The 11,604-nt window shown below is 57.4% G+C and overlaps 1 protein-coding gene across 2 annotated transcripts in view; it reads left to right on the top strand.

Moving 5' to 3' along the window:
• The first annotated feature begins 2,317 nt into the window (after nt 1-2,317).
• The window catches only part of PCDH19 (protocadherin 19), a 58,521-nt gene continuing 49,234 nt past the window's right edge, over nt 2,318-11,604 (top strand). For both annotated transcript variants that reach the window (XM_009090573.4, XM_050974362.1), the window contains exons 1-2: nt 2,318-4,459; nt 7,335-7,662. In XM_009090573.4, the coding sequence (XP_009088821.4) occupies nt 2,319-4,459; nt 7,335-7,662 (2,469 nt within the window). In that variant the 5' untranslated portion in view covers nt 2,318. The remainder of the gene's footprint in view (nt 4,460-7,334; nt 7,663-11,604) is intronic.

Raw genomic sequence — 11,604 nt, 5'->3', positions numbered from 1 at the left:
TCTAATCTCACTAGGCCCTTTCTGTGTTAATTTTCTATGCTTGCTGGAGCTCACAGCACCTCCCAGTATACCATCATCTGCCAAATTCATTAATGTGTAGTTTACTCCCTCTTTCCAGGTCATTAATGAGGGTATTAAATGAGAGCAGCCCTAACCTAGATCCCTGCAGTACCCCATAAACACCTCCCCCTGCTTCTAATTACCCTTTGTTTATGATCCCTCAGCCAGGTTTTCAATCCACATGGCACAGTTCAAGTCATCAGAATTAATTTTTTCATGGAAGACTTCGACAGGGCCTTGCCCCCACGTGCCGTCCCCACCTGCCGCCCCTCCGTGTCCCACTGCCACTCCCCCGTGGGTCACAGTGACCTACGCTGCCGCTTTCCGGACAGGAGAAGGAACAGCCGGCAAAGGCTTTTTCCTCTGCCGGCTTTTGTCCCTCTGCTCCAGGACACGGCAGCGGAAATGGAGGGGCCCCGCGTTCCTCCGGTGTCCTGCGGGGAGGAGCGGGCTCCCCTCGGCTGCCCCTGGGTGCTGCGTCCCTCCCTGGACAGGGGGCACACCATGGGGTCGTGTCCGTGGAGGGATGCTGTCCCGGGGGATGGAGTCAAAGGGCGGATGCTGTCCGGGACAGGTGTCGCCGGAGAGGTGGTGGGTGTCCCCGGACAGACGTCACGCGGGATGGGATCACGGGGACGGTGTCTGTGAACGGATGCTGTCCCAGGGACGGTGACCGTGGAGGGATGCTGTCTCTGGCGGCAGGCGGTGTCCCAGTCACCCTCTACAGGCCCTCCTAGCCGGGAGGTGCCCGTGCCGCCCGAGGAGAGCCGCCCAGGCCGGGTGTCCCGGGTGTCCCGCGGTCCCATTTTCTCGGTGTCTCGGTGTCTCGATGCCGCCCCCCGCGCGGCCGCGAGATGGCGCCCTTGTGCCTAGGAAGGCGCGGCGGGGCCCGACGGCGCGGCCGGGCCGAGCTGGGCCGGGCCGGGCGGGACGGGGCGGGGCAGGACCGGGCCGAGCCACACCGGGCCGTGCCCGCGGGGCGCTGCACCGCCCAGGTGTCGGTTCTCGATGTCTATCACCCAATGGGACCAGTACCGCGGCAGATGCACCGGACCCCCGGCCCGCTGCCCTCCACCGTTCGCCACTTGACCGCTGCCGACCGGCGGGCTGGGGGGCGGTTTGCCGACGGCCGCGCCGGCCCCGGCCCCGCTGTAACCCCGGGGAGGGGAACGGCGTGCTGGGAGGTTTCCGAGCCGCAACCCGCCGGGGGTTCTCCCGGTGACACCTTCCCCCGGCCCTGTACAGAGACCCCGGGACCCTGCGGATAGCGCGCGCGGACACGGGAGGTAAGGCACGGGCACACGCACCCGGGAACACTTTATTTCATCGTTAGGAGCACACGGTACCACGGTGGCTTCCCCACGGATCAGCACGGTGCAGCGAGCGCTGCGGGCCCCTCGCCGGCTCCCGGAACACTGCCCGGCGGGGCGGGGTCCTCCTGCCCCGGAGGGTTCAGTCTCTACTGAACGGACTTGGGGCGCTCCGCGGGACCCGTTGGTCCCCGCGCTGCCCGCGGGGATCCGCCACCGCCCAGTGCGCACTGGTTAAAGAAGTAACCGCCGGTGACCGCGGCCGCGGAGCCAAAACACCGCTACGTCCGCAGCTCCCGGGCACCGAGACGATCTCAGCGGGGCAGGGGAGCAGGGACAGCAGGGACAACGGGCTCCCGGCTTGGGCAGCGGCTCCATTCCGTCCCGCTCCGCGCGGCTCCGTAACCGCTCCGCTTCGCTCCCCTCCGCGCCGCAGGCCCCGCCCCGGACCCGCCCCCGGCCGGCGGCGCTATCCCATTGGCGGCGGCGCGGCGCGCCGGTCCCGCCCCCGAGCGCCCATTGGCTGCGGCCGGGCGCCGCCCGCCCCCGCGCCGCCCGCCCCCGCGCCGCCCGCCGGCGCTCCGGACTGCGGGCAGTGGCGTGCGGCCGCCGCAGCGAGCGCCGGCGGGAGCGGGCTCGGCTGGCTCGGCACTGCACTGCACGGCTCTGCTCCTCGCTTCTCGCTTCGGTACCTCTCGGCTCAGCTCCCTGCTTCTGCTCCCGCACTCCGCTCGCCATGCCCGGCCCTTCCGCGGCGCCGCCGGCACGGAGCACCTGAGCGGACGGCGTTGGCGTGTGCGCGGGGAACCGCGGCTCCGGTGCCCGCAGCCGCCCGCCCGCCGCCGGGGCAGCCCGGCAGGCGCTGTCCGCATGAGCGCTGCGGGCCCCTAAGGCGCGCGGCCGGCGGCCGTCGGGGCGCGGCGCGGCGGGCGGAGCGGCGGCGCGGCCATGGGGGCTCTCCCGGCGCTGCTGGGGGCCGCCTTGCTGTGGGCCGGCGCCGGGGCCCTCGTCAACCTCAAGTACTCGGTGGAGGAGGAGCAGCGGGCCGGCACGGTGATCGCCAACGTCGCCAAGGACGCCCGGGACGCCGGTTTCGTGCTGGACCCCCGGCAGCCCGCCGCCTTCCGGGTGGTCTCCAACTCGGCCCCCCACTTGGTGGACATCAGCCCCGGGTCCGGGCTGCTGGTGACCAAGCAGAAGATCGATAGGGACCTGCTATGCCGACAGAGCCCCAAGTGTGTCATCTCACTGGAGGTGATGTCCAGCTCCATGGAGATCTGCGTGATCAAGCTGGAGATCAAGGACCTTAACGATAATGCGCCCAGCTTTCCCACTGACCAAATTGAGCTGGAGATCTCGGAGACAGCCAGCCCTGGCACCCGGGTGCCACTGGAGAGTGCCTATGACCCAGACTCGGGCAGCTTTGGGGTGCAGAGCTATGAGATCACCCCCAACGACCTCTTTGGGCTGGAGACCAAGACCCGGGGTGATGGGTCTCGTTTTGCTGAGCTGGTGGTGGAGAAGAGCCTGGACCGTGAGACCCAGTCCCACTACAGCTACGTGATCACAGCGCTGGATGGTGGTGACCCGCCCAACTTTGGCACAGTGGAGCTCAGCATCCGCGTCATTGACTCTAATGACAACAACCCGCTCTTCGAGGAGCCAGCCTACACCGTCAGCGTGCCTGAAAATGCCCCACCGGGGACACCAGTCATCCGCCTCAATGCCTCTGACCCGGACGAGGGCACCAACGGCCAGGTCCTCTACTCTTTCCACAGCTACGTCTCTGAGCGGGCCCGGGAGCTCTTCCAGATTGACCCCCAGAGCGGCCTCATCACGGTGAGCGGTGCCATCGACTACGAGGAGGGTCACGTCTATGAGCTGGATGTGCAGGCCAAGGACTTGGGGCCTAACTCCATCCCTGCCCATTGCAAAGTGACCATTAGCGTCCAGGATGCCAATGACAACCCGCCCCTCATCAACCTGCTCTCTGTCAACAGCGAGCTGGTGGAGGTGAGCGAGAACGCCCCGCCGGGGTACGTCATTGCTCTGGTGCGCGTCTCGGATCGCGACTCCGGGGCCAACGGACGCGTGCAGTGCAAGCTCCTGGGCAATGTGCCTTTCCGGCTCCAGGAGTACGAGAGCTTCTCCACCATCCTGGTGGATGGGCGGCTGGACCGGGAGCAGAGGGACCAGTACAACCTCACCATCCAGGCCAGGGATAATGGCATCCCTTCCCTGCAGGCCACCAAGTCCTTCACCGTCAAGATCACCGATGAGAATGACAACCATCCCCACTTCTCCAAGCCCTATTACCAAGTCATCGTGCAGGAGAACAACACCCCAGGGGCCTACCTGCTCTCGGTATCGGCCAGAGACCCTGACCTGGGCCTCAACGGCAGCGTGTCCTACCAGATCGTGCCCTCCCAAGTCAGGGACATGCCTGTTTTCACCTATGTCTCCATCAACCCCAACTCTGGAGATATCTATGCTTTGAGGTCCTTCAATCATGAGCAGACCAAGGCCTTTGAGTTCAAGGTCTTGGCAAAAGATGGAGGTAATCCCTCTCTGCAGAGCAATGCCACCGTCAGGGTGATCGTCCTGGACGTCAATGACAACACGCCCGTGATCACGGCCCCGCCGCTGGTCAACGGGACGGCGGAGGTGTACATCCCCAGGAACGCGGGGGTTGGCTACTTGGTGACGGTGGTCAAGGCAGATGACTATGATGAGGGTGAAAATGGCAGACTTTCCTACGAAATGGTGGAAGGAGACAGAGGATTTTTTGAGATCGACCAGGTCAATGGAGAGATAAGGACCACCAGAGCCTTTGGGGAGAATGCCAAAACAGCCTATGAGCTCATCGTGGTGGCTCATGACCATGGGAAAACATCTCTCTCGGCTTCTGCCTTGATTTTGATATACCTGTCTCCAGCCCTGGATGCCCAGGAGTCCATAGGATCTGTTAACCTCTCCTTGATTTTCATTATTGCCCTGGGGTCTATTGCAGCCATTCTTTTTGTCACCATGATCTTTGTGGCAGTCAAGTGCAAAAGGGATAACAAGGAAATCAGGACCTACAACTGCAGGTAAAGATATCTTTGTTTATGTGCACCTGCGGGTCTGCTTTGATTTTTGCCATCGCTGTTACTTTTGCATTTGCTGCTGTATACTTGGGGGTGGATTTGCCTTTGGAACGAAACTGAGGTTCCTATCTCTGTAAGAAAATTTCTTGCAAAGCTTTAAGAAATTGTTCTCCGCAAGGAGAGATCGGAGTAACGAATCGACTTAATTGTGCGGCTTGACAATCTGTTGCAGCATCCCCGATTTTCCGTGCTCCATCACACCCAGCGGGGAGAGCGGTTTTACCGGGGCACGGCCGGTTCCCGCGGGCAGCCCCCCGTGCCCAGCGGGGCTGCCAAGGAGGTAGAGCCCCTCGGCCCCCGCAGCATCCCCGCAGCAGCCGGTGCGAGCGGCATCCTCGAGCCTCGGTGGCCGCTCAAAGGAGCTATTGTGTGCCCGCTGCGGCTCCTGGCCACGGCCGGCCCGGCGAGCGGCCGAGAGCGGCTCCGGCCCGGGCAGGGCCGGCCGCGCTGCCGGGGATGGCTCTGGCGGATTTTTGTGTCGTTTTGCCCCGGCTGGGCGAGCGCTCCGCGGTCCGAAATGCCGGAGGGGAGGTCAGCCCCGCGCCTGGAGCCGCTGAAAGGCTGATAGGGGAAATCCAGTCCCCTGAATATGTAACAGCCTGGCGATTATTGTCTCTCTTTTACTATTCTCTGTGTTACACAAGTTAGGAGACAAATGCTAACCACACATGAATATCAATCAGATGCCATAAAAGAGCAGCTGCAATGCCTCATAAATGGTTTAATCCTGTTACTAGTGAAATAGCCATGACTTCTCCATTCCTTCGGCACCGAGTCGTTTCAGAGAGGAGGGATGGAAATTAATTTTGCTCTACCTTGGAAACGCACGCTCGCCCCTGGCAATTCAGCGGCGCGGGGGGATGTGCGGTCTTTAAAGTTTTATTTACGCAGAAATAATGCTGGAGAGTCGGGGCATTGTACCCCGTTTTCACAGCGTAAAGTGCGTATATAAGCCTTTTTGCTCGATGGGGGAAAAATCATCTGCAAATAAAGGTCGGTCTGTGCTGTATTATGGGATGTCTAGCTTCAAGTGAAAGCTCACAGACCAGATTTCTTGCCAGCTCGGCCCATTAAAAGGGGATGGGACCTGAATGGATAAAAAATCATGTTGTGGTGGTGCCCCTAGCAGCTCCCCACATAAGTATAAGCCCCGGGTTTACTGTGACGGCTTAGGGATTAATGAAGTGCGGTTTAATTAAATAATTGGTCAATAGAGAAAGGACAGAAAAATGAATGCCTGCAGGAAATAATTGGGCTCTCGCATTGCCAAACTTAAACATTTAGGTAAACAAAACAATTAAAGCTTCATCAGGCATTGTTAGACGAGTCAGCAGCATATAGATTGTTGGCACAACAGCAATCCCTGCCTTCCTGTGATTTATTTGCACACTCGGGGTGCTCGGGCTGTGCTCAGTGTGTGTCTGAGCAGGAGTCAGCTGCAGAGGTGGGGAAGCACCAGGCAGGCTCGGCGACCGTGGGGCACCCTCTCCCCACGCCTTTTAGGCTTTGCAGTGCCTTGTGTTAGAGATTCTTCACAGGAGCTGCTGGAGACTCTTCAAATGACGTGTTAATTTATGAGGCACATATGAGGGCTGCTCGACTTAGTGGCATTTTCATGCTCAGGCAATTAGCCTTCTGGAGCAAGAATATTTGTCCAAGATTTGCCTTTCCAGATAAACTGTATTATTTATTCATCCCATTATTTCTGTTGCAGCTATTGAATTTTTTTTTTTTAAATGCTGTTATCATTACAAGAAGAGGAGCAAAATCCTGACTTTCAGATATGCATTTCTGACTGTGCATGGCGTTTGATGTGCTTCCCTAGGAAATAGCGAGTTGCCCAGTGCTGTGCATGTACAAATTAATGGCAGGGACTGTTGTGGTGCTCACTGTGGGAAGATGAGCCACAGCCACTCTGAGCCGAGCAGACCCAGCCAATGCAAGGTGCAAATAATTTGTCATTATTTGCTTGGGTGTTGTTTTGCTGTAACTTTTTTCCTCTGATGTTTTTCAGAAGGCAAACAAGGCAGTTCATCAGTTGATTCTTTTGGCAGGTGGGAAGTGAAGAGGGAAGGAAAGGCAGAGAAAAACAAGCTTGCAGTAAAATAAAAAGGTCAAAAAGGATCATTTTTCTTTGCAAAACACATGGTTGTTGTTCTCTGATTTTGAGAAGGTGAAAGCATTTCCCAGCAGAAGGGAATGTGCGTGTCAGTGTGAGGCAGGAATGGAATTCAATTGGTGAAAAGATCAGGTATGATCAAGAGACAGTCAAAACACCAGCAATTTAGATAAAGCATTAATAAACAAACAGCCTTTGGAGTGTGAGAGAATTGAGCTTGCCAGCTAGGACTGCTTCTGGGTCTGCTTTATTTACTGCTATGGAAAACGAACTAGGGAAAAAATCTGCTATTCGTTTGGAATTTTCATTATGGGGACCAAATTAAATCACTTTTAAAATCCTTATTATGCATGGAAATGAATGCAGGTACCCTTTTGAGTTCATGGATTTTAACATCTCCATTTTTCTCTTCTGCAGGCTGGACTTTACTTCTAGTAAGTAAATACCAGCAATTCCATATACTAGGTCAAAACAGAAGCATTCTCCCTTCCCATTTTTTAACATGTTTGACCTGAAAACGTTATACATATGAAAATAAGCTAAAGCCCGTGTCGTGCCACCAGACCCAAACCATGACGTAGTGTGAATGACTAAGAACCTACACAGAGATGGGGGCCAAGCCCTCTGGGTTCCTGCATGGGAATGTAGCTGGGCAGGGTTTAGGATGCTCTCAGCTTCTCATTTCCCTCTGTCCCCCAGAATCGCAGAGTACTCCTACGGGCATCAGAAGAAATCCAGCAAGAAGAAGAAGATCAGCAAGAACGATATCCGCCTGGTGCCGCGGGACGTGGAGGAGACGGACAAAATGAACGTTGTCAGCTGCTCCTCTCTCACCTCCTCCCTCAACTACTTCGACTACCACCAGCAGACCCTGCCGCTGGGCTGCCGCCGCTCCGAGAGCACCTTCCTCAACGTGGAGAGCCAGAACAGCAGGAATGCCGGCTCTAACCACATCTACCACCACACCTTCACGGGGCAGAGCCCCCAGCAGCCCGACCTCATCATCAACGGCATGCCGCTGCCAGAGGTGAGTGCGGCCAGGCTCTGTGCCCGGGGTCAGCAGGGGGTCGTGCTGGGCTGTGCCCAGGGGTCTGACAGTGCCAGCGCTGCCAAAACGGGTCTGACACTGCCAGCGCTGCCAAAATGGGCTGCTGGGCAAAGAGGCACTGCTGGCTTCAGTGTGCTGCACAGGGCAGGCTTCGGTGGCTTCTGTGTGCCGGGCAGAGCACACTCCAGTGGCTTCTGTGTACTGGGTAGGGCAGGCTTTGGTGGCTTCTGTGTACTGGGCAGGGCAGGCTTTGGTGGCTTGTCTGCTGGACAGGGCAGGCTTTGGTGGCTTCTGTGTACTGTGCAGAGCACGTTGTGGTGGTTTCTGTGTGCTGGACACCCTAGGGGGAGGCAGTGATGGGCAGGGGGGAGCAGCCAGCGCTCACCTGTGGGTTCTGGGGCAGCCCTGATGTGTGGCCATGGGTGGATGTTTCATCCCCAGACACTGCAGAGAGCCTCAGAAGTGCCCAGGTGGGATGGGCCAGGCCAGGCTGTCTCCACATGCCCGGGAGGCTGGAGGTGGCTGCTGGGCAGGAGGATTCTGAGTGTGGCGATGCTCAGGGGAGGAGACACTCTCCTTCAGAGAAGTTTCTTTAAAAGGTTGTTGGAAGCAGTGTTGGTGGCTGTTCCTCTGGGGGCAGCTGGCCCCGCTGGGGGTGCAGACTGTGCAGGATGTCCCACTGTGACCACCTGCACACCTGGCCCAGTGCTGTCCCTGCACTGTGCATGACCCTGGCTGCCATGGGAGGGGTGTGTGGTACCTGCCAAAGGCAGGGAAAGGGACTGCTCTGATCCACACCATCCTCATCAGTTTCTTCTAATTCTTTGGCTTTCCTGTACATCACAGGCATCATTTAATGTTGCTTGTTTGTCTCTCTTTGAATTATTGTTTGGTTTTAAGCAAAACAATCAAAGGTTTGTCATGTTTCCTGCTTTGAACAGAATAACAAAGCTGAAAAAGCAGCTGAAATATTTATGGCTCACTCTGTTTTGTGTTCAGTGTGCTGGTGTAAATGCAAAATGCTGTTGCTGAAGGCAGTGGAGCTGCTTCAGATTCATCCTGGTGCTGCAGAGAGCCGAGCCCAGCGCTCTGCAGGGCTGCTGGAGAGGGCTGGTGCTGGGGGCCTGGTCCTGCTGTGGTGGTATTGGCAGAATGCTCACTGAGCCCTGGTGTTTGACACTTCCACTGAGGGAGAACCAGCTCTGAGAGGTTGTGTACCGGTGCTGGCCCACACGAGTGACCACTGCTGTTGTGGGCAGTGGTCCCTGAGGAATTCCTGTCTTCCTGGAGCAGTGTCTTCTGGAGAGGATTCTGGAGTGCATCTCTGGCTGGTGCCTTGCTATGGGCACTGGAGCAGTGGAGCATCCTGTCAGCCTGTGATTCACTGCCACCAGTCACAAAACCCATCACAGGCTGGCATTCTCCAGGAGTGCATGCTGGCAGTGGGAGGTCTCAGGTGCCAGGGAGGATGGAAGGATCATCAGGACCATCATAACTCAGCTGATAAAGTTAGCAGGCAGCTGCATGCAGAAGGCAGTGCTGCCTGTGCTTCTCTGTGATGCAACAGCTGGGCTGGGGTCTCATGGAATGTTCCTTCCAGAGATTTCCCTGCCTTGTTCACCCTCTTGTGAGGGAGACAGCATGCTTGTTTCTCCCTGTGGCTCCAGCTTGCCCCATCTTCCTATCCCTTGTGCAGGTGAGATGCACTGTGAAGAGCTGGTAGCTTGCCTGGAGAAAGAAGTCTGTCTCTTGTAATGAGTGGCTGGAGTGTCAGTGGAAGAGCAGCCCCGGGAGCTGGCTGAGGGCAGCAGGCAGCTCGCCAGTCCTGCCAAGGCACCAGCAGCTCTCGTGTGAGAGAAACACATCCTGGCAGGGTCTGCTCCCTCTCTGGAGGTGCTTCTGGACAAAAGGGCAGGATCAGGGTACAGGGTGGAGAAATCCCAACTGGAAGCTGTTTGGAAGTTTAGTTCAGGGTGGGATTGTTGATGTTTTTTGGCAGAACCCCTACGTTATGCTTCCAGCTGTTGCAGGCAAAGCGTCTTGCTGGTGGTGCGGGTTCTGTTGGCTTCTAAAAATCCTGGTGACCCCTGAGAGTGAGGTAGTTCATTGGCACTAGAGTGAAAGCCCTGTCCTGGCACTCGGGGTGACACAGGAGCTCCCCAGCAGTTGTTCCTATGGAGGAGCCTGGCAGCCCTGAGCCCCGGCAGCCTGTCCCTGCCGAGCAGCGCTGTGCTGTGCTGCTGTGGCTGTGCAGGGTGCCCTTGGCACACCTCCAGGTGCTGAGCATTTAATAAACACAGTCTCTGCCCAGAGTTTACAGAGCCAAAGCGTTCCCTGCAGTGCTTCCAGTGGTGCTTTGTCTGGGCTGGTTTGAATTGCTTCCAGTGATGAAGCCGCCGTGGTTTCCCTGGGGAGGCTTTATGAGGTGTCAGCATCGGGGAGATATCATTGCTGCTCCACCTAGGAGTGACTTTTCCTGATGGGAAGGCAAAGCATGGGTTGAGAACAGATAAAATACGAGGTAAATGTGTCTCTGGCAGTGTCACTTGGCATATGGTGGTTGTGGCTGAGGGTAAGCTATTGCCTCTGCAGGCACGTGCTGCCCCAGCAGCAGTGGGTTTGTGATGTAGCTGGTCTTTAACGTGAGCCTCATTTATTTTAACAGTCAGGAGCCTTGAAATAAAAGTCCCCAAGGATGGCTTGTTTGTGGAGCTTCAGGAAATGTTTCTTCTAGTGCGGTGGCAGGTCTAGGGGCTGGGAATAATTGGGTTTGTTGGTGCTCCTCATCTTTCCCTGGAGATCTGGAAAGGATTAAGGAGTGGTGTCTGAGGGGCTGCAACCCCGCTCTGAGGATGCAGCAGAAGTTTGAGCCCACCCTTACAAAGCTTTTCCCTTTGGCTGGGGCTGGGCTGGATGTCAGCTCTGCTGGTGCTGGGGTACGGCTGCCAGGAGAGCATCGGGAGGCAAGGGGGGGATCCCGGGGTGCTCCGGCCCTGCTGGGAATCAGGGGGTGCCAGGGAGCCACTCGGGGCACTGCCCACACCCCTCAGCACCCCTGTGGCTGCAGGCAGCCATGGCAGGAAGCATTTGTGAGCAGCTCTGGTGATCCTGGCTGACAGCAGGAGGCTTGGCCCCTGTTAGTGTTTGGACTTGGTGGGACATGTTGGAGCTGCAAGGGCACTGCTGCTCAGGGCCTTTGCTGCTGCTGAGAGATCTTTTCATCTTCCTTGAGCTGGAGGAGAAATCAGCTTTGAAACCAAAAGGGCTTGTTGTCAGGTTTTGCATGTATATCACTGAGAGTTGTACCAGGAGATTAAAAATCAAAATTAGTAGGAGCCATTAGGCAGCTTCCTTGATAAAAATGCGTAAGGCATTGGGGTGGTGTGGAAATTGGTCTGAATGCTGAGCCTTTTAGGATCCAGGGCACATGACCTGCATGTAGAGCAGCCACCCTTGGGTAGCACTTACATGCCTGCATTTTGACTTGCTGGTTTAAACAGTGCGTGTGTGATGTCTGTATCTCTTACATTCCAGATTTGCACTTCTTTGGGAGATGGTGTTCGTTTGCTGCTCCAGGTTTGGAAGCACCCTGGGGACAGCAGCTCGCTCTGTCCCCAGGGCTCCCCTGGGGCCACCGTGGTGGCAGGACCTGACTGCCAGAGGTGAGGAGGTGTGACACGGAGAAGGAGAGCCCTCTTTGAGAGGCTGCATGTCCCAGGGTGGAATTGGCAGGGAGGTTCTTGGCTGGCTCTCTGGGATGGCTCAGTGGTGGCAGCATTGGGAGGGAAGTGGCAGCCCTGACACTGCACTGTGAGCAGAGCGTGGGTCAGACGTGGTCCTGCTCTGGTGCTGCCTTGGTAGGGCCCACTGGAGGAGAAGGTCAGGGTGGAGCAGCCTCTGATCCAGCAGGACCCACACACC

This window comes from Serinus canaria, chromosome 4A, assembly GCF_022539315.1.
Source record: "Serinus canaria isolate serCan28SL12 chromosome 4A, serCan2020, whole genome shotgun sequence".
Classification (NCBI taxonomy): Eukaryota; Metazoa; Chordata; class Aves; order Passeriformes; family Fringillidae; genus Serinus; species Serinus canaria.
Note: the sequence above shows the minus strand (reverse complement) of the source record. Positions and strands in the feature narration are given on the sequence as shown.